At 40.4% G+C, this 23,142-nt stretch overlaps 1 protein-coding gene across 3 annotated transcripts in view; it reads right to left on the reverse strand.

Moving 5' to 3' along the window:
- The window catches only part of TMEM241 (transmembrane protein 241), a 110,092-nt gene that overhangs the window by 6,221 nt on the left and 80,729 nt on the right, over positions 1-23,142 (reverse strand). For 2 of the 3 annotated variants that reach the window (XM_061596947.1, XM_061596938.1), the window contains exons 12-14: positions 21,234-21,303; positions 20,346-20,439; positions 1,568-1,632 (exon numbers count right to left, since the gene is read on the reverse strand). In XM_061596947.1, the coding sequence (XP_061452931.1) occupies positions 1,568-1,632; positions 20,346-20,439; positions 21,234-21,303 (229 nt within the window). The remainder of the gene's footprint in view (positions 1-1,567; positions 1,633-20,345; positions 20,440-21,233; positions 21,304-23,142) is intronic. The other variant, XM_061596956.1, reaches the window with a different exon arrangement.

A 23,142-nucleotide genomic window follows, 5' to 3' on the forward strand; every position in this document is an offset into this window, starting at 1 on the left:
GGAGCATCGGGCTGACAGCAACAGAATGAAATTCAACAGGGATAAATGCAAAGTTCTACACTTAGGAAAAAGAAACCAAATGCACAGTTATAAGATGGGGTATACTTGGCTCAGCCATACGACATGTGAGAAGGATTTTGGAATTGTCATTGATCACAATGAGTCAACAGCGTGATGTAGCTGCAAAAAAGGCAAATGCTATTTTAGGCTGCATTAACAGAAGTATAGTTTCCAAATAGCATGAAGTATTAGTTCCCCTCTATTTAGCACTGGTTAGACCTCATCCTGAGTACTGTGGCCAGTTCTGGTCTCTGCACTTCAAAACGGATTCAGACAAACTGTAACAGGTTCAGAGGAGGGCAACAAGGATGATCAGGGGACTGGAAACAAAGCCCTATGAGGAGAGACTGAAAGAACTGGGCATGTTTAGCCTGGAGAAGAGAAGTCTGAGGGGAGATATGATAGCAGTCTTCAAGTGCATGAAAGGTTGCCACACAGAGGAGGGCTGGGATCTCTTCTCGATCGTCCCAGAGTGCAGGACACAGAATAATGGGCTCAAGTTGCAGGAAGCCAGATTTCAACTGAACATCAGGAAAAACTTCCTGTTAGAGCCATATGACAATGGAACCAATTACCTAGAGAGGTAGTGGGCTTTCCGACACTGGAGGCATTCAAGAGGCAGCTGTCGGGAATGCTTTGATTTGAATTCCTGCATTGAACTTGATGGTCTTAAGGCCCCTTCCAACTCTACTATTCTATGATTCTATGCAAACACCACAGAGCAGTACCATCTTACAGGCAGATATTAAGAACCATCTACCGATTTTAGCTCCTATTGTTAATGTTCTCAAGATAAGCCCTGCTGGATCAGACCAAAGGTCCATCTACTCCAGCATCTTTTCCCACAGTGGGAAGCCCATCAGCAAGAAAATAAGGACCATTTTTGTTCCCTGCTGCTTCTGAAATGGGGGTTCCACAGAGCCATCATAGCTAATTGGCTTTACCGGAGTCTTTTCCCCATGAATTTATCTAATCTCATTTTAAAGACATCCAAGATGGTGGCAATAACCGATTCATGTGGGAGTTAATGCCATAAAGTAATTTAGTGTTGCACAAAGAAGTATTTTCTTTGTTGTGAATCTACTGCCAATATCAATCTCATTGGATGACTCAGAGTTCCAGTTTCATGAGAGAGGGAGATCTTCTCTCTGTCCACTTTCTCCACCCCATACATAAACCACTCTATCACGTCATCTTCCCACTTAGTCATCTTCTTTCTATCTGCATTAATAATCTTGCTAATCCAATGACCTTTCAGTATGATTTTTCTCCTACCCAGTGAAGGTGTGCTTGGTATTCCTTTGCTATACATAGCCCACACATCTTCCGTAAGGTAGTCTTTCCAATTTGACCTATGATGTTGCACTGCATCAATTCAAGACCTCCTTCTCTTACTGTACAAAATGTTATAGCTAGGCAGGTTAACTGTTTTGCTTTAAAGCTGAGGAAATTGAGGAACATAATATGGAAATCAAAAATAGCCACAAACCTTTTGTGAAATACTTACCAACAGGCAGTTGGTACATTAATTGCAATCTCAAAGAAGAATGGCGATAGACCAGCTGTGATAACCTAGAAAAGTAACAAGAAAAATGAGTTTGTTACATCAATTTCCTCTAAATTCATTCACAAGAATCTTAATACTAGAAAGAGCTATTGGGCGAGGGCATTAAATGAAGTTAAGAACGCTTTTTAAAATTAGGACTCCAAACTTTAACTGACTTAATTGGCATATACTACGCGGGACACATAATCTCCATGTCAAATTTTCTTCTAGCTTATCTTGAATGTTAAGATATTTTGCCTTGTAGGATGAAGTTGCTATGGGTTTCTTTCTAACCACTAAAACCAACACAGTTCTGTTAGAATCATTACCAGACAGACTTCCGGGAAGGGTGACTTCGCTTGTGCCTGCTTTTGAGACGGGCTCCCGCCTCAAAAGAAGCTTATTCAGATATAAATCAGTCAGAACATTTTTTTTTTGACTGATGAAATTTCTCCCGGGCAGGGAGAAACGTAGAGATCAACCTCATAAGCCTGTTTTTGTTGGGAGGACTGGATTTCATTAATTTATGAGAAAAGGTCCAGCCAGCAATGCCGGACGGACTTCCGAACAAGCTCTATCTGTTTAATGCGATACGTTTATCTTTTCTTCAAAGAGAAAACAGACTAACAGGCAAGCACCCTTCTTTCTATTATTTTTTTTACTTGGTTTAAATTGTTGCAGCAAAAAGAGATTTGTCAATTTAATCAGCTTTAAAGAGCTTCTGGGTGAGTTATAACTCTTCTCTGTTATTCACGAAATTAACAGCTTATCTCTGTTTCTATTGCAAAAAGCTGTCCTGGAAGTGCATTCTAAAGATATACACAGAAGAGGGATTTCTATTCCGAGGAACATTATATTGTCTGGGACTATTCTCTTTTTGGTCTATTTTATTTTGACGAATCTGCTTCTTCACGACGACGCTAACTGTTTTGATGCTGGGAACTAAATTTGTTTTGTATTCTTGAACATAGAGAGATAAGGCAGGCTGCTCTGTTTATACTGTGATGTCATCAAGCCTGGAATATTAACCCAATTGTTGCTGAAATAAGAAGTGGTTCTTCTTTATTTTTGTTTTGCTTTGTTTTCGTGGTTTTAAAAAATGGCAATCAAGAAAGTGGCTGAGAATCTGGAAGTAATTATGTTTCAGAAAATAATGGATGAGATTGAGATAACGAAACAAACCCTGCGACAGGGCAGTAAGGAGCTGAAAATTGAACTGAGCAAAATGACGCAGGAGCTTAAAGAAATAGGGGATCCTGTGAGAGAGGAGAATGAGATCAGAGATGAGAAAAGAAAAAATAAAGGGAAGATACAAGCCCTGGAGATTGGAACAAATGTGGAATTGGAAAAAGATCTGGAGTTTATGGATATTAGAAATAAAACCTACTGTTTGGAATTTAACGTTATCTCTGAAGAAATTAATGAAGATATTAGAGATAAAGTTATCAATGGCTTGGATAATCTTCTGGACTGGAATGACGTGATGGAGCTTGATTTAGAGAAAATCTATGGAACTAACAGCAGCCATGTGACAATGGAAAAACTCTCAAGAGATGAACCAGTGCATTTTGTAAAAAAAGAAGAACAGAGATATGACTTTACAACAATATTTCAGCAACTTATTCAGAATTGATGGCAAGAAAATATTTGGGAGAGAGGAAATTCCCATCAGACTCTTAATATATGACTATGGCTATGACAGCAAGATTATTATGGAATACTGATAATGGAAGATTGGACATTGAAATTACTGGACTTAACAGGACTACTGAAGATGGAAGATGGAATTAATAGGGATAATGGAATAATGGCTATTGAAATTATTGGACCTAACAGATTTTGATGAGATGGATTAATCGATATGTTTATTTGGACTATGGTTATGACAATAAGATTATTATTATTATTAACGAGATGGATTAATCGACATGTTTATTTGGAGAAAAATTGATAGATATATTTCTTAAAGAATTGAAACCTCTCTTTGACTTTTTGTGGAAAGAATAAAGTAATGTTTATGAGATTTGATGATTAATTAAGATAACTACTAGAGGAAAGTGATTTTATAATATAATTTAAGAGACAGGATTGTTATATATTGTAGACCTATAACTGATTTGATCTGCGACAAATGGGAAGTCAACATTTTATTTTTTTGTTTAATCATTTTTGTTTTGTTTTGTTTTTTGTCTTTGAATGTTTTATGATTTTGTTTTGTATGTTTTATGAAAATTTGAATAAAAATTATTGTAAAAAAAAAAATAGAATCATTACCAGACAGTACACCCTTTAAGCCTTGACCGTCTATGATGCTTGATCCTGTTTATTCATAAAGCCATTTTTGTTTTTGTGTACTACTAAGTAATGTGGAGCATAACATGTTAAACCTTTCATTAAAAATAAATGAAATGGATGTTCCTGCCAACAGCTTGTGGTAACCTTTGTTTGTTATATTGCTATCTTAAGAGGAAGTGCACTGTCCTTTAAGATCCTAAAAACAAAGCTCAGTGAGCATTTGCAATATGCAAATATATTTAAACTTAGTTAATCTCTTCACAAACTGATTATCTGCAGTGTTTAAATGGTTGGTAGCCCTGCTAAAAATAAACCTGAAATCTGTACTGCAATACAAACTGAAAAGAGTTCAGAATTTTTCTGGTGAAGCCAGAATCAAGTTATTTCCTCATTGTAATGGTACAATGTAGTGGTACAATTGAACATACCCGGGCAGGCATTTTCATTTCCCAGGCTGGGCTGCTAAAAGCAAGTGTTTGCTGAGGGCCAAATGATTTATTATGATAGTACAACTTGCATGTTATAATGCAGACTGGGAGGGGAGGTACTTAAAGCATAGCACAGAGAGAGACTGGATGGGTTGCCAAACCCTCTCCCGCACCTTCGTTTCATCTTTGCCAAACCACTTCTCTCCCATGGATTTTTTTCTCTTCTTTTTTGCTGCTCCATATTCCTGGAATTGTCTCACGGAGGCCTTGTGAACTGTTCCTTCAATTTTAGTTTTTAAGTCTCAGCTAAAAACCTCTCTTTTCTCCAAAGCTTGTGGAATGACGGTCTAGGTTTTACTTTTATAATCCTGCATATCCAGAATGTGTGTTCCTGAAGTGCTTGCTTAGTCCCCTACCTGTTTGATTCCCTTCCCTTCCTCTTGGTTTTTACTTTTATTTTATTTTTATTAGATTGTACGCCTTTTTGGTAGACTTATTTTATTTTCTGTACAGTGTCATGTGTGTTGATGGTGCTATCAACAACAACAACACAGCTCAGCACCCAGAAGAAACCCGTTACAAGAAAAACAGCTAAGGAGAAATGGACTATGTGGATGAAGTGCAGACAAGAGAATGGTACAGCTCTCTCTTCCAAATCTCCCATGCTGCAAACTGAATGCTCTCCCTACTTCATAGAATCATAGAATAGTAGAGTTGGAAGGGGCCTACAAGGCCATCGAGTTCAACCCCCTGCTCAATGCAGGAATCCAAATCAAAGCATTCCCGACAGATGACTGTCCAGCTGCCTCTTGAATGCCTCCAGTGTCGGAGAGCCCACTACCTCTCTAGGTAATTGGTTCCATTGTCGTATGGCTCTAACAGTTAGGAAGTTTTTCCTGATGTCCAGTCGAAATCTGGCTTCCTGCAACTTGAGCCCATTATTCTATGTCCTGCACTCTGGGACGATCAAGAAGAGACTTCGGCCCTCCTCTGTGTGACGACCTTTCATGTACTTGAAGTGTGCTATCATATTTCCCCTCAGACTTCTCTTCTCCAGGCTAAACATGCCCAGTTCTTTCAGTCTCTCCTCATAGGGCTTTGTTTCCAGTCCCCTGATCATCCTTGTTACCCTCCTCTGAACCTGTTCCAGTTTGTCTGAATCCGTCTTGAAGTGCAGAGACCAGAACTGGACACAGTACTCAGGATGAGGTCTAACCAGTGCTGAATAGAGGGAAACTAGTACTTCATGCTATTTGGAAACTATACTTCTGTTACTTCATCATATATTGACACAACCTGCATCATAACCAAAAGCTGTGCCACTATACCAACGAGAGTGGCCCAGTTTAACATATTGTTGCACAACAGTGGTGCCCACCACCAATGGCACTGTCCCTTTGTACATGACCCATTAATTTAAACAAACATTGTGCATTAATGTTCCTCCTAAGGTAGGTTTTTTTTAACATTAAATTTTTTCCCATTTTAAACACACAACTTTCATGCTCAAGATGTTTAAAATATCTTGATTTCCCACATTTTTAAGCTACCCAGAGTAGCCAGGAAATTATTTGGGTGACTTGTGTGCCAGCCTTTTAACAAAAATATGAAACACTCCAAGAACACAGCTGTAACATGAATTACTTTGAATAATTACCATGCCAAATTGGTAGATATGTAAGCCAAATCTTATGTAAGTCTATGATCCCAAATAGAAACAAAATATAACTGAGACCACATGCATGCTGAGAGGAAGCAAAGGAAAGTAAATAAAGCCTGCATGCTAGTTTGTAGAGTTTATTTTTTAAAAAGCATAAATGGGACGGGGATGGAGAGATAATCAAAGCATTCAACTGCGCAATTCGCAGATTGTTCCAATACAAAACTAAATTGTTCACTTTCTAAATTTAAACAAGGCTAGTTGAACAGCTTTTGATTTAAGCAAGGCTTTATTCTATTAATAAGTGTATTTTGTAGGAGAAAACAACATTCAAACTGTAAAGCACCCTACACTCCAAAACGATTTAGTAGTGATGGGTGAACCTCCCTGGGATTGATTGGGACAGCTCTCTGAGCTATTTTCCAGAAGAGTCTAGACACAGATAAATTCTGAGCCCTTTTCAGACCCAGTTACACCACTTTGAATGCAACGTGACCTGTATGCCTCCCTCAAAACTCCCTATGAACACCCATCCCTTCAATCCCCCCCCCAAAAAAAACCTCCTTACTTGGCTGCTGCGGTTGCAGAGGTGGCAGGTATATCATTCCCTTCCTACATTCCTTAGGAACTACATTTGTCAAGGTCCCTGGAACGTGGGCCCGGATGCCAAAAAAGGAAGAGCTGTGATGTTGCTGCCATCACAACTGTGGCAACTAGTTAAGAGAAAGGGATAGACTTGCTACTGGCACCATTACAGCACCCAAGTAAGTGACAGAGGAGAGAAGAGTAAGTTGGTGGATGGGAGGTGAGCAAACGCCGGATGGAGACAGCAATTGTTCTCTGAGTCAAATTACAATGGGAAGGGACTGCTCAGGGACAGGTCCTCTCCTTTGTGTACAGTAGGTCCCAGGTTCAATCCTCAGCATCTCCAGCGTCATGTCAGACTAGGACTGGGAATTCTCAGGTTCAAACCCTACTAAATCATGACCTTTGCTGGGTGATCATGGGCCAGGCACTATCTCTCAGCCTAACTTCTTCACAGTTGTTGTAAGAATAAGGTGGGGGTGAGAGAACCATGTATTTCTTTTATTTATTTGTTAAATTTATATCCCACCCTTCCTCTCAGCAGGAGCTCAGGGCAGCATGTATGCCACTCTGAGCTCACTAGAGGAAAAAAAGGTAGGATATAAATAAATAAATAAGGATCAGGTAGCAGTTAATGGGACAGACCCCTGCCTGAGACCACTGCCAGTCAGAGTAGACCTTGTCTGACCTGGCATAAGCCAGCTTCCTATGGAAAGGGTTCATATGCAATATTTCCTCTGAAAAATTATATTATTCTGCTTATTCCTGTCTTGCTTTGCATGGAGATGGTCCCAGGTTCAATCCCTGGCATCTCCCGGTAGAGCTGGGAAAACTCCAGGCTGAAATCTTAGAGATGCTGCCAGTCAGTGTGGGCAATATAGCGCTAGAGGGACCAATGGCCTGTTCAGAACAATAAAGGCATATACATTTGTGCTATTACTACTATTGTTTTATATAGCACTGACTGGCTTACAGATTGCAGATATAGGATTCCGAGAGTTCACTACCTACCTACATTCACTGGATGAGTGGAGAAATGTGGTAAGTGGATAGGTCCAGCATTCATAAAGCACCCTAGTTTGTGTATAAAACCCTAGTTATTTTGATACCTGTTCCCTTGTGCTTTCCCACACATTAAGGTATAAACATGAAGACCAGTAGATTTGGTAAAAAGAAAAGAAAGAACAAAGTGGCAAGATATGAACTGGTCTCTGAATCACAGCCCTAAGTAGCAATGATAAGATGCAACTTTTGAGTAAATAAAATGACCCAAATATATTCTCATACCAATTAACGTTTGACCTAGCCTGAAAAAGTCAAATGATGCAGAACATCTACATTCATTGAAACACAGCCAAGGAAAATAACTTCCTTCTTCAAATATTCTCTCATCCACTTTCATATCTGTGTTCCCAATGCTAAGGGGTTTGTCACAATATTTTTCTCCCTGCATCCTCTAATTACCAAGAATCTAATCTCTAGTTTTTGCTAGCCTTAATGGGAGGCAGAGAAAAGGTTTAACTTGATTTAACTTATTTCCAATGAGTGTGTAAGATCACAGGCTAGCTAACATAAAGATATGAAGTTGCAAAACCCATTTTAAATTCTTTCTTTAAAAGTAGTGAGCAATATATTATGGATTTTTATTTTTAAGAAATACAGTTAAATTGCTCTAGCTTATAATGCTGTAGTAAAGCTAAGCAGCAAAATCTCTTGACTAATTCAGGCAGTTTCACAAAAGGTGCTTATCTGTCAGCTCAGGTGTTCATAAATCTTGGAAGCTAAAAATTCTAGTCCAGGAGTGACCGGATGTTCTTGGACTCATTTGTGACCATTGGCCATGCTGGCTGGGGTGCAGGTGTGTTTTTGCAATGGGACGCCTGGGGAGGCAGTCCTGTTACTTTTTTTTACAGACAGCCCCCTCCTAGAGTCCCTCTGTCTCTACAGCCAATCAAGTTGCTCAGTTCCCAACTGCCTGGTTGCCTTGGGAAAGAAGGGAGAGTCAGGAGGACCTGGGAGACAGAGGCTTACATGGAGAGGAGGGTGGACAGCCAAGCCCAGGAACTTGCTTTCTTATGATCACTGCAAGCTCAGGCTGCCAGACAGCAGCAAGCTTTGGGGGAATGATTGGGGCTTGCTTTTTAAAAAGGTTGTGCGGGGAAGTATGGAGCAGTATATGGGTCCTTGCATGCTGAAGATGCTGTTGTCTGCCAGCGAGTGCTTCCTTTCCTTTGCCCCAGGGAGTAGTTTTTCGGGGGGGGGGGGAGGGATTGTTCAAGGAGAGAGAGAAAGAGCGCTTTTGTTCAATGGGAACGTACTCCTACGTAAATGTGCCTTGGATGGCAGCCTTACAGCCCATTCCTATACATGATTACTCAGAAGTAAGCTCACTGCATTCAGTGCGGCTTATTACCGAGTAAGTGTGCATCTCAATAACAACTGTAGGAGGATCATCAGAAAACTCTTGACAATGCACATGAAATCCCATGCAACTGATTGTGTGTGGTGTGTGTGTTCCGCTCTAAAGCAGTAACTAGAAACCTACTCAGATTGGTACCTTGCTCTTTTGGAGCAGAGAAAGTGTATTGCTAACTCATTTTTTTAAGCCAATAAAAGGGGGGAATGTATGGTTTTGTTCCAGCCCAAAGCCAGGAGTTAGGGAGGGAAAGAGAGAGAAAAATAAGTTTGGGGAGGGGGATGTGTGTGCAGATCCATATAGCTGGGTGTGAGTCTGGATGTTTCTGTTGGGGAGGTGGAGTTATGTTGCCCTAGGACCTAGGTCTTTATTTCACTTGCTGATCTTAGGTTGGTAATGTTACATTCAGTGCACAATCAGGTATTGTATTTCAGATGGAGGGATTGAAAGTGATTTAAGATTTATAGCAATTCTGGTCAGATGTGCATGCCGGGATAAATTCAAGATTTAAATAGTTAAAAGTCAAGCACTGATTCATTTGTTGTGGTTATCTATTAATACTTCATAAAAACTACAGTTTTTTTCTTTTTAATTTTTGAGCAAAGGGGATTGGAAATCCCCATTCAGACTTGAAGGTCATTTGATGCCCTTGGGCCCAATCTACCTCACAGGCTTGTTGTGAAAATATATAAGGAGGTGTGAAATGGCTGCAAAGGGGAACTTAGGCTGCAATCCAATACATCCTTACCTGGGAGTAAGTCCCACTGAACCCAGTGGAGCTTACTTCTGAGTAGACATGTATTGGATTGCAGTCTTAATGCTTGTGTCATAGGCATCAAACTTTGCTTCCCTAAACCAAAATGATGCATCTTTATAAAGGAAGGGGCATGTTTTTGTCTCTACCCCCTACCCCCCTTAGCACACCTCCAGGCTTCAACCAATCTGGCATGATTATTGTGTTTGAATGGAAATACCTTCAAGTCGATCCTGACTTATGGTGACCCTCTGAATAGGGTTTTCATGGTAAGCGGGATTCAGAGGTGCTTTACCATTGCCTTCCTCTGAGGCTGAGAGGCAGTGACTGGCCCAAGGTCACCCAGTGAGCTTCATGGCTGTGTGGGGATTCGAACCCTGGTCTCCCAGGTTGTAGTCCAACACCTTAACCACTACACCACACTGGCTCTCCTTATTGTGTTTAGATGCATGCATAAATCCCACTTGTACTCAAGTATGCTTACTGCCAGGTTGGTGTGTACAAGGGGCCCTTTCACCTTCTCTGCGCCTTCCTCACAAGAAAGCCTAGGCTATAATCCTGTACTCACTTACCTGGGTGTAAGCCCCATCAAACACAAAGAGACTTGCTTTGAGTAAACATGCATGCCATGGGATTTTTGAAGCTGCAGAAAATAACTTATAAATTGTACATCTGGAGAAGTTCAGGTTCCTATCCATGCTGTAGTCTATCTGTAACCACATCACTGAAGTGCCCTTCTCAATTAGACCAAAAATCCATCTAGTTATCATCTCTTTCCCACAGTTTCCATCTAGAAGCCCGTGGAAGCAGTTGATATTCACTGGTAGATATGACCTCTGAACATGAGGGTTCCATTTAGGCTTATATAGCCTTCCAGGCATGCTCATTATGTTAAGTTGACAGTAGCAAAGCATAATAATAATAAAAAACCTCTGAACAAAATACTAACAAGTTACTGACATGCCAACATGTTCTTCACAATTGTTAACAGTTGCGAAATGGGAAATTGCTATCATACTTCAGCTTAGTTGTAATAGTTCGGGAGGGCAATGGTACTGGAAACAGCACAAGGAATCTAAAAACTGTTTTTTTAATATTCATCAATAAAACAGCATATCCTTACAAATATGTCTATACATTTGGGAATATCTATGTATGTTAATTTTCCAATTGTAATTTAATTTCCAGTTCATGACTCCATTGGGACAATAGCTTTAAAACCCAAACAATTCCTAGGCCAGATAACAAACTGCTATGCTGACCTTTTTCAAAGAAGCCCAACACTAATGCATTTAAAGTCTTGATTCTGCCACTCTTTGGAGTGTTTCTGCTGCTTCTCAGATGATGTAATGGAAAACAAATTGACAAGTTATTTTTATTATAGCAGAAAGGAATAAGGAATGACAGTAGAAAGTGGAGTTGTTTAAAATTTTAGTCTTCTAGGAACAGATAAAATGTTGTAAAGCTTTTCCGGAACTTTTTACAGAAGCTGGTTAACAATCATTTTTAAACATTTTATAAAATCATACTGGAAAAGACATTAACAATCTAGGAGTCAATGTGTGTAACAGCTTTCCTCAACCTGGTACCAGAAGTTTTGGACTACAAAATTATGGATTTTTTACCTTACGTTATGAATCCAATTTTATTATTGATATTATGCTATTCACCACCATGGTATTTTTCCTTAATGCTGGCATAATCAGAAGTATAGAGATTTCTGCAAATAAAAATTGCTGCATTGTCCATGCTCACTGGCTGTGATAGCAGTTGTAGTCCAAATCATCTGGAGGGTACCATGCTGGGAGAGGCTGGCGTATACTTGAGATGCGAATATGATCACTTGCATTATGTTGGTTTTCCTCTTCATCTCAGTGGAAGGGTCTAGTATCAAAAGCAAGTGACTGCATGAGTCAATTTGGCCAGTTCCTCATGCAGAGCAATCCAAACTAGAGGAAGCCAGCGCAATTTATCAGGGTAAATTATGCCAGTGTGACTTGCCATTATTCCAAACTCCATTCAGGAGCAAGGTTACTGCTGGCTGAGCCAGCTCAAGCCTGGCAGAGGGAAAACAGGCCTTTAAAACAGAGTTTTACATCACTCTTTTTGCCAGGTTAACTTCTATCGGGTTGCTAGATCACATGACCAAGCTGAACAGAATTAGGAATACAGGTAAGTCTCCTTGCCCTGCCCTGCCCTGCCCCCCCAATGCCCCTAGAACAATCCTTTATCGGGACATACCCCAGCCTTGGCTTTGCCCTGCTGAGCCTGGATGGAAGACTTACACTGGTGTATCCCTGGCTGAGCAAGAATCAGGAACTTCAGTTGGAGTAGCCTTAGCCAACTCAGCTAGAGATCTGTCTATTCCAAATTCTGCTCATCCTGGCAGATCTTGGGTTTGGATTCCTGCCTAAATGAAGCACGACACTCTGTTAGACAAGGAGTTCCATTTGTGCACCACAGTTCCTCTGCCTGTAAGAATTTGTAAAAATAAAGGGAAAATGCTTTTGAAACCCCATGGGGTGAGGACTTCCCAGGAGGATCCCTCCGCCTGTGCTGCCTCTGAGACGGGCTCCCGTCTTGGATGAAACTTATCCAGTTTTAAATTCAGTCAGAAGGGTTTTTTCTGACTGGGGATGATTTCTTCCGGATAAGGAAGAAGCATGAGATCTGCCACATAGTTTTGTTTTGATTGTTGGAGCCTGGAATTCGTCAGAATTGTCTGTCTTCCAGCAGTTCAGACAGAGCGAGGATTTTATGCTAGCTCAGCTGGATAAGTGACCCGTTTTTTTTTAACGGACTAGCAGGCAAACCTCCTGTCTACATTTATCATTTTCTTATCTATATAGCTAAAGAGATTTGTCAAAGTAACAGCAATTAAGATAACCTAGATGAGGTAAGACTTTCCTTCTTTATTTACGGAACTAAGGGGGAAGAAAATATAAATAGCTTATCTTTTTTTTTTATTGCAAAAAGCTGACATGGAAAATTGCGTTTTAAAGATTACAACGGATGAGAGCTTTCTGATTGGGAGAGATAAGAAATCTTTTTGATTTACAAGACTTTTGTGTAATATATATAAGGGACTATTTTTCTGATCTACTTTTTTGTTGTTGTTGTTGACGAATCTGCTCATTCTCTCTGCTACTAGTTATTTGAACGCTGTGAACTAAAAGCTGTTTTTGCACTTCTGGACATTTAAGAGATAAGGACTGTCTAGCGTGTGACGTTGGTTGGAAAGATTAACTCCTTTGTAACTGGATAAAGAAATAAACTGCTCTTTGCTTGGGACATTGAAAATTGAAGGAGTTTTGTTCTTTTGGTTTTAAGAATGGCAATTAAGAAGATCATGGATGTACAAGAAGGGACTTTATTTCTAGACATGCTTCAGAAAATAATGGATGGGATTAACTCAATAAAACAAGAACTGAGAAATAATAGACAAGCGTGGAGAACTGAATTTCATGAAATGAGACAGGAGCTGAAAGAAACTCAGGATTCTGTGAGAAAGGAGAATAAAGATAGATCTGGAAAACAAAAAAAGGATGAAAGAGAAATTAAGGCAAGGTTCAATCTATGGAGATTGGCTTAAATATGGACATGAAAAAAGATTTGGATTTCCTGGTTGTGACGGATCCTGGAGATAAATATTACAGTTTGGAATACAGCGCTGTCTCTGAAGGAATTGAAGAGATTGGAGATAAAGATATTATCGGTTCAAAAAAATTCCTGGACTGGAAGGATTTGATGGAACTTGAAATGGAGAAAGTTAATAGAATTAATCCCTGTTTTGTGTCAATGGAAAAACCTTCAAGAAATGTACTAGTGTATCATGTGGAAAAGAGGAGCAGAGATGCGGCTTTGAAACAATACTTCAGTGTTACGTTTGGATTTGATGGTAAGAAAATATCTGTGATGGAGGAAATTCCTATCAGACTTTTATTATATGACTATGACAGCAAGATTTTTGGGTGCGTAAAGATGGAAGATGGACCCAATATGGATAATGACAGAAGAGCGATTTGAAACTACTGGACTCAGTAGATTTGATGAGTTGGATTAATTGACATGTTTATTTAGAAAAAAAATTGATTGACATATTTCTCAAGGATTGGAAACTTCTCTTTGACTTTTTGTGGAAGATTAAAATATGATGTTAATGAGATTTGAAACCAACTAAGATAACCGCTGGAGGAAGGTGATTTTATAATCTATTAAGAGATAGGTTTGTTATATATTATAGATTTATAGCTGAACTATGACAAATCGGAAGTCAATATTTTTATATATATGTATTTTTTTTGTATTGTATTAGTTATTGATTTGTGTTGTTTTCTTTTTGTATTATTTTGGTTTTGAAAATTAGAATAAAAATTAATTGAAAAAAAAAAGAAACCCCATGGGGTGGAAGGAATCCAGTGGGAGCAAGGAAATGGTGGGAGGAAAAAGGTTAAGTGCCTCCTCCCTCTGCTACTTCATCAGAAGTGGCTTTTCCTTTTCTAAAATAGACACTGGGCTGTTATAATAATTTGTGCATAATATATATATTAGGCCTTAATATGCGTTGTACAGTATCTTTGATAGCTGTTCTCAAGGTGCTATACATACTGATGGCTGTTGTACCAAGCACCCAGGTGGACACAGCAGGAACAAATTAACCCCATCTGTTTCACTTGCCAAGGTCCTGGTAATACATGCCAAGTCAACAGATAGTTCTCTTCACAAACCTGGCATTTATCACTAGCACCTTAAGGCCTGATGTGTCGTTGGCATGGCAAACAGAGTATCCTTCAGAAGCAGAAGAACTGGAAGGAAAGATGGCACAGAACTGTCTGACATCCCTTCTCTTGTATTGGCTTATCCTTATCTTCCCTGCCCCATATGCTCCTACCTACTCGACCATTTGCAAAATCTTCCACCAGGAATTGAATGTAGGGTGGAAGGATAGGTTTTTTAGATAAGGCTAGGGAGCAAGTAATAAAATCAGAAAAATCATACATCTTGAAAGGAATACTAGGCTATTGTGTTGTATTAGAATGAAAACTGTACTCCCTTTGAAGAATCTCTGATATAAATTGTGTAATTTTAAAATCTAAATTAGCATGTTTTGCAATGCACTAAACATCTGGAATCTGTACGACTTAGGCAACTTTTCCCTACCTATTTAATTATTTAAACACCTTAAGGTCACAGAGTGGGTTACAACATCAAGTAAAATAAACAATAAATGCAATCATTAAAAGCAAAATGCAAATCCCTAACACCAGTATCCAACCTTCTCACTCACAGCATGTCTCAGATCTGAAGAACAATATAAATTAAATCTGTTACTAATGCTGAAAGACCCAGCAAAATAAGAATGACTTCAATTGTTGTTTCTTCAGTAGCCTGCAAGACCGGGGGGGGGGGGAAGCTCATTCCAAAGCTGGGGTGCTGCTCTACAAACCTTCATTGCAAACTGGCAGTGTTGTATAAAGTAAAGATCACTACAATTACTTATGCTAACAGTACATAGGCAATGGTAGAATTATGTAGTGTGGCTATCGTATGTTAAGGTTAACGTACAACATCATATGCCTTCTTACATCTTCAGTTGCCTGTCTGCAATTAATCCACTGAAAGCCATAAGAATGCTATATTTTAATTTTAAACATTCTTTTTGATAGATTTAAGGCACAACCCAACTTGCCTTTCTGCTGGGCTGGGGTGAGCTGGATGCTGTGGATCCCTGGCTGCGCTGGCAGGTTCCCAGCTGCGCTGGGCTCCGACAGCCTCTGTCGGCAGCAAACCTCTGCCATGGCTGAGCCATGGTGCTGCCAGAAGCCTGCCGGCACTGCCGGGGGTCTGGGTGGGATGGCCAGCCCAGCTGGCAGAAGCCCTGAAAATGGGGCACTCTGGGGGCATGGTGGGGGAGGAGCCACGGAAGGGGGCTTATGCAACATCCTCCTCGCATTCAGAGCCCTTCCCTGAGTCCCACTCCACCCGGGAACTCCGCCAGCCAAAAAGACAGCGCAGTAAAAAATTGAAATGGGCCTCTACAGAGAGCACTTACTCCCCCGGGAGGCCAATTCATAGGAGCTAGCACTTCCCAGCCATGAGTTCAGTCAGGGTGGTGGCTCCCGAGCAGGAGAAGGATCCCACTGAGCTTTCCGCTGGTTCCTCCTCTGCCAGCCCCCCATTCCGCCAGCTTCCCTGCATTTGGATTGCTCTGTTAATCTCTCTCATACTATTTAAACTAAGATGTTTATTTATTTATAGACTACTTTTCATTACATTGTGGTCACATTAAGGTATCTCCTTGTTAAAAGGATTCCTACCTATGTATTTTTAAAGATCCAAGGATACATAATTCCACTTCCTCTATAAATGTAATGATGATGTTAGAAACCAAGATGTTGTTATGGAGACACTTTAAAGACTTTGCAGCAATTTCAGTGTAATAATTAGTGCTAGATGCTACAAAACTATTACTGAGCCATCTCTATGGAAACAAACCAAAAGCTGGCATAAAGCTGCAACAAGTTACCTACTGTAATCATTTCCCCTACATTCTGTTCAAATACTGAAATTGTGCATAGGTTGCACTGTCAAATTCTGATTAATTCCAGCAGGAGAAACAATGAGCTCTGGTGCATATGCAAGACACACTGAATAATAAGACGAAAAACTGAATTTTATTTTATTGATTAGGAAGCTGACGCAGAAGGAATTTGCCCCTCTTTCAGTGCATGTGCAGATCTCCAGAGGTTGATGCAGTACAAGCATCATGCATTTTGCAAACACTGGTTGGAGAACTGCATAGCAAAATTTCAATAAATGCAAATTTTGAAGGATTGCTGTGCTTTGGCTCTCATATTGTTTCAAAAAGTGCAAATTTGATAATTTGGCTTTAAATGTAAACTGAATCAAATGCCACCCCCATTCCTACCTGCCAAATACTATTTTGGAACTCACATACTGTGGATAGTTTAAAAGATTAACAAATGCTTAATGTGAAACTAATACTCTTACAGTATAATCCTATAATGTCTATTGAGAAGCAGGAATATGCTAGAATTCCACCCAATTCGGATTTGGTACTGAGTTTTCCATTAATTTGCTTATTCTCTGCTATTGCAGATCAGATTTTTAGGTAGCGATTTTCTATGGCTATTTTCAAAAATAGATTTTTTCCACCTCTAGTATCAACAAAGAACAATAATTTTATTGATATTTCCTTTCATTTCTTGACATTTCCTTTCAAAATATCATCAGCATCATTATCATTATCTGCCCTTCACCCAAAGGTCCTAGGGCAGGTCACAACAATTTTAAAATACTACATTAAAAACAATTAAAAACAAACTAAAATCACAAAATAGGACAGGTCCTAAAAATATATGTTTCAAATGTCAACGGCCAGGGTAAAGAGGTAAGTCAGTATTCACCTAAAACTGTAGAACGAAGTTGCCAGATGCACCTCGGTGGGGAAGGAGTCCCACAACTTAGGGGCCACCATAGAGTATGCCCTCTCCAGGACCACCACCATCATCCAAGCTTCCAAGGATTGCGGAACTACCAAACAGCCTGCTCTGCTGGTCTCAACACCCAAGAGGGTCTTTAGGGAAGGAGATGGTCTTCAGATATTTGGGGCCTAATTCATTTAGGGCTTTAAACACTAATGTGAGCACCTTGAATTGGGCCTGGAAACTAACTGGCAAAAAATGCAGCTGTTTTAAAATGGGTTATGCGAGATCTAAAGAGAACCTCAGCCAGTAATCTGACTGCTGCATTTTGGACCACTTGAAGTTTCTGAGTCATCTTCAAGGGCAGCCCCACGTAGAGCACATTGCAATAATCCAATCTGGAAGTTACCAGGAAGTTGGCCAAGTCATCTCTGTCCAAAAGGGGCTAAACCTGGTGAACCAGACAGAACTGCAAAAAGGCACTCCTAGTCACTGAGGCCGCCTGAGCCTCCACTGACAATGCTGGATCCAGGACTACACCCAAGCTACAGACCTGCTCCTTCAAGGGGAGTGCAACCCCATCCAGAACAGGTCATCTCCCCACCTCCTGGACATGAGAACTCTGGACTCCTCTATCTTTTCAGGATTTAGCCTCAATTTGTTGACCCATATCCAGCCCATCACTGCCTCCAAGCACCGATCTAGCATGTCAACTACCTCTCCCGATTCAGATGAAACAGAGAGATAGAGTTGGGTGTCTTCTGCATATTGAGTGCACCTCATTCCAAATCTCCTGATGACAGCTCCCAGCAGCTTCATATAGATGTTAAATAGTATGGGGGACAAGATGGAACCCTGCAGAACACTACAGGACAGCTCCTACGGTGCTGAACAGTAGCCTTCCATAGCTACTTTCTGGAAGTGGCCCTGGAGGTATGAGCAGAACCACTGAAGGATAGTGCCCTCAACCCCTACCTCCCTGAGATACTCCAGAAGGATATTGTGGTCAACATTATCAAAAGCTGTTGAAAGATTAAGGAGAATGAGCAGGGTTGTACTCCCCCTATCTCTCTCCCGACAGATGTCATCAACCAGGGCGACTAAAGCAGTTTCAATGCTGTGGCCAGGCCTGAAGTCAGACTGGACTGGATTCAAGTAATGTTTCCTCCAAACATGCTTACAGGTGGACTGCCACTACTTTCTTGAGCACCTTGCCCCAAAAGGGGATATTTGCCACTGGGTGATATTTGTTTACACTTCTGGGTCCAGGGAGGTCCTCTTAAGGAGGGGATGCACCAGGCACCGTTACCTTCTTCCTTTCAAAATATCTGTACTTTCTTTCAAATTATCAGTATTAATGTCAATATTTTTTGACATTTTGAAAACAGATTGGTAAAAGTTGGCAGTCAAAGAATGAACGCAAATCAATACTGACCTGTTAGGTTGATGGAATGCTTTCAAACTGGCACTGTTCAACATATCCCATGCCTACTCAGAAGTAAAACCAATTAAGTCCAATGGGATTACACTCTTGTAAGTGTGTATAGGATTGTAGCCTCAATGTAGGAAGCCAGATTTCGACTGAACATCAGGAAAAACTTCCTAACTGTTAGAGCCATACGACAATGGAACCAATTACCTAGAGAGGTAGTGGACTCTCCGACACTGGAGGCATTCAAGAGGCAGCTGGACAGCCATCTGTTGGGAATGCTTTGATATGGATTCCTGCATTGAGTAGGGGGTTGGACTTGATGGCCTTATAGACCCCTTCCAACACTACTATTCTATCATTCTATGTATTTTCAAATTAGCTACTGATTTCACTATTTTGAAGTCTGCATCCAGTACCATGTCCTCCGTGTTTACTGCTACTTGGTCTTCTTCCAACATTATTTTTGCTGATCTTCCACGCTCATTTGGACACAACACTAAACTATTGTTTGCCATTGTGTGAACAAGATTCAGGCTCTTGCGCTCCCCCCTTCTCTCTCCACCTCTGATGCAGCCACAAGGAGGAGGCCAGAAGCTACCCTGTTTAGCATTATGTTTAAACCTGGACAAGCTATAGCTTACTGAAGCAAGCCAATTTCAAACCATGTTTTATGAAGCTGGCTTGTTTCATTAAACCATAGTTAACATTAACAATGATTTATGGTTTAGACATAATGAAAAACTGTGGTTAATTGAAAAAGGAAACAAAAACCTCCAATCTCCTCCTTAACACCACACTGGAGCAGGGGAGGGAGGGCATGAGCCCAAGGCTCATTCATGTAATGCTAAACCATATTTTTAGTGTTATGCCTGAATGAGTGGTATGTCTAAACAAGACCAATATGTGGTTTTTACAAAATCTCAGTGGTATTTTCCTCTCCCTCCCATGCAGTTTTTTAAAAATAGATTTTATATTCCTTAGCAAAGTTAGTAGGGTTTGAGAAGGGAATATGTCTGGTTAGGCACTAATTTGGTGATGTTAAAAAGCACACAAAAGTCTGTCCCCTAAATGCAAAGAACAATGTGGAGCACCTAGGGACTGTATGCAAAGTAAAATGAGTGTTGCTCACAGAGGATACTGACATCTTAGGGACAAAATAGTAAGGATTTCAAATCAATGGATCCTTATGATTGTTGTGCAAGTCATTATTGGATCGGTAGTCTTATTTAAGCCACTGGCCACTTTACCACAAATTTCATTCATGATAAAAACTAGAACCCAATCTCTGAAAAACACTGTAGTCACCATGAAAACAATTATTGCTGAACCAAAAAAAGATGTGTCTAGAGAGTGATGCAACACAGGACTTCAACAGAGTTCCATCATTTTACACTGGATGAATATCTGTCTTTTTATTACTGGACTCTACCCATGGCTTCCTCACTGTTGCCGATACATTCATATGCAGGTCTATTCACAAGATCAAATCTTATTACATATTAATTCTACTATAGCCCAGTTTGACCTGATAATCACAAATGGCATTTAGAATCCCTTTGCCACTCTAGCCATTCCTATATTCATGTACTCAAGTTGGATGTAAAGTGTGGTGGTGGTGAACTATTCAAAGTAGATGATACTGAGAATGGATTGCAGTTATATGACTGCGTGACAGGTGCTCCCTCCTAAACTTCTGACCAAAAGATATCTGTAATACATTTTACCTTTGCTAGAAAACTCCAAGCTGCATACTGTTCTGAGGATGTGTTGCTTTTAAGCTTCATTGTATGTAAAGTCAGAAGGAATCCCAGAAGACCACTGCAGAAGTTGGTAGATAATGCCATTAACACACAAAATTCTCATTTTCAACTAAGGGCACTTCCAGACTAGTGTATTTTGTGAGGGTATTCTACAATATGGGGCTTAACCACTAAGTGGCCACTTAGTGTGCTGGAAGACTGAACTAGACATTTTGGGCACAGCTGAAGCTAAAAAGCCCTGTGCAGTCCTCAAAGGTATGGGAGGCATATCTCAATTTTTTTTTAGATACTTTGGATAACTTGTAATACAACATGCTTAGAAGATGCACAACAAAGAATTTAATTCTCACTGGGTAGCAAGCAGTTGCCACTTGAATTAATGGGATATTTGTTAAATTTTCCATTTTTAATCAACTTGCTAAGTCCTCCAAATAACAAGATGTACAAGCAAATAAGTCCACATGCTAATGGAGTATTATGATCTAATGCTTTGTAATTACTGCAAAAACATGATTTGCAAAGACTAATCCAGTGGTAAGCCTTCAAGAGATGCCTTCAGTGAATACTTGGTCATGGTGTGCAGAACAATGCTATGCATTCTGAAAGTGTTACGGGAAATATTGCATACACCTGCTTTGAAAAGCTCAGCTCAAGGAGGGGGTGGGAGGAAGGGGTGAAGAATAAGAGGACTGAATTCTTGATCCTCATCAGCATTTCTTCACCGGCTCAAGATCTTGTTACATTTAGCTCATGTTTTACATGCCACTAACCTTTAAATGGATCTTAAGGTGTGAGGTCAAATGATTCTCTTATTCTGAAATATACAAACCTATTCTGATAAGGTACCATTACCTGGCAAAGCAACTGCTGTGAAAGCTGTAGAAGTAAAGGAACTGGAATTCCAAGGCACTGAAGAGATCACCTGAGGAATAAAGGAATAGATTCAATGGGGAAGCTGGCAAAAATACCCACAACTAACTTTCGATACAGAAACCTCAATCAATTAGTTGGTGTCAGCTTAAAAATGTTTTTTATTGCTTCTGGACTCCTTAATTTCCCATTACTTTTACAAGGACCCTTTCTCACCCTTTTGAGCTGCATCTGATTCTTATTACCCGTTCAAAAAGAAGCTGCAGAAAAGGGAACTGTGCTTTTAGTGAACACATTTCCACTTGGAAAAGGATCCACATTGGATACTGCATTTTCCAACAGAAAGACATACGCTCTGTTCGCTGTGTTTATATTTATGGTCATGAGAGATCAATTTGTTTCCACGGAACATATTCATGCTTTTCCGTCCACTTTCTGCAACAGGAAATACTTGCAGGTATTGGCTGTTTCCTTCCATTAATCTGAATGGTGGTAGAAAACAGCAAATAATTTAAGAACAGGGGCATCATTGCAAGGTTTAGTAAGGGAGAGGGCAGAGAGATTTCAGTAGGGGGTAGCAAGATTCACAGCAAGTATGAAAAGTCTACACTTGGGTGTATTGAAGAAGAAATTGCACAAAAGCAGGTTGTAAACAGCAAGAAATATCTTACAGGGAAAGGTCTGCAGGCAGAAATGAAGGATGCTTAACCTATCTAGCACCTTTCTGGTACTTGCTTATTCTTGATCTGCAGGGAAAGTGCAAGCCATAGTTTGCCAGTTCAATTGTAATTACAAACAATGGCCTTTTCCAGGTGTTGCTCTTTTGTGTACATGTGCTGGAAGGAATGGAGCTGGCCCTACTAGCTCCACCCTCAAAGTTATGCACCCCACTAACCCTTCCCCCTAACGTCTGCACATTAGGTACAACTTATGAAAAGAGGATATACCTGTGTAGGTTCTCTTTTGCAAACATTGCACCCAGCACATGAACACTGGAGGAGGGGCAGCCAAGCACAAGCAAGGGTGGGTGAGAAGCAGCAGTCTCATTCCCTCTTCCGTGCATAGTCTGAACCAAAGATGGGGAACTTTTTTCAGCCTGAGGGCAGCATTCCCTCATGGGGAGCGTTCCTGGGGCCACTTGCAGGTGGATGGGCCAGTTGCAAAAGTGAGCAGTGTCAAGAAAGCCTGGTTTGTTAAGGTTGTTAACTAAAATGGTTCTGTAGCAAGGAACTGTGGGGAGAACATCTTGCCTGAATTAGGGCCTCTAGAAGGCCATGACACTGTCAGTTCCCACAGCTGAATCCAATTAATTAGCCAGTGAGTAAGAACACCTGCTTATCAGCCTGAGACTGGTACCTCAAAGCCACAGGCCTGGGAAGGTTGAAGAAGTGTGTGACTGTTAGGTGCGAAAGCTCTGGAAGATTTCATCATCAGAAAGCCCCCTGATTGGCTAATTAATTCCTGGCTGTTGCTGGGCTTTTCCCCCATAAAAGTAGAACTAAGATTCTGGGTCTTTGTTGTCCAATGTTCCTTGGTGCTTCCTGATATTGGGGTTCCATCTTCCTATTACTATCCAGGCTATACATCTCTGGGGAGATGTGGAACCATGAAGTTACTCTGCCTGTCTTCCTATAATGTATGAGTATAGAATGGGCTAGACAGATTTGTTATTTTCTCTTGTGACTTGAACTCTCTGTATTTTACCTAACCCTTGGGGTGTTTGGTTTAAGGGATTATTTTGCTGCTATATTTTTTGGCACATATATTTTATTTTAATAAAGCTATCTCTATTTACCAGTGTGTGTTTAGTGCAGGGGGAATTAGGCTCTGAATCCAGCACCTTGGCCAGGTTTATTTCTGGCTCTTTGGGTTTCCCCTTGGCTCAGAATGG

The sequence above is a fragment of the Rhineura floridana genome, chromosome 1, assembly GCF_030035675.1.
Source record: "Rhineura floridana isolate rRhiFlo1 chromosome 1, rRhiFlo1.hap2, whole genome shotgun sequence".
Classification (NCBI taxonomy): domain Eukaryota; kingdom Metazoa; phylum Chordata; class Lepidosauria; order Squamata; family Rhineuridae; genus Rhineura; species Rhineura floridana.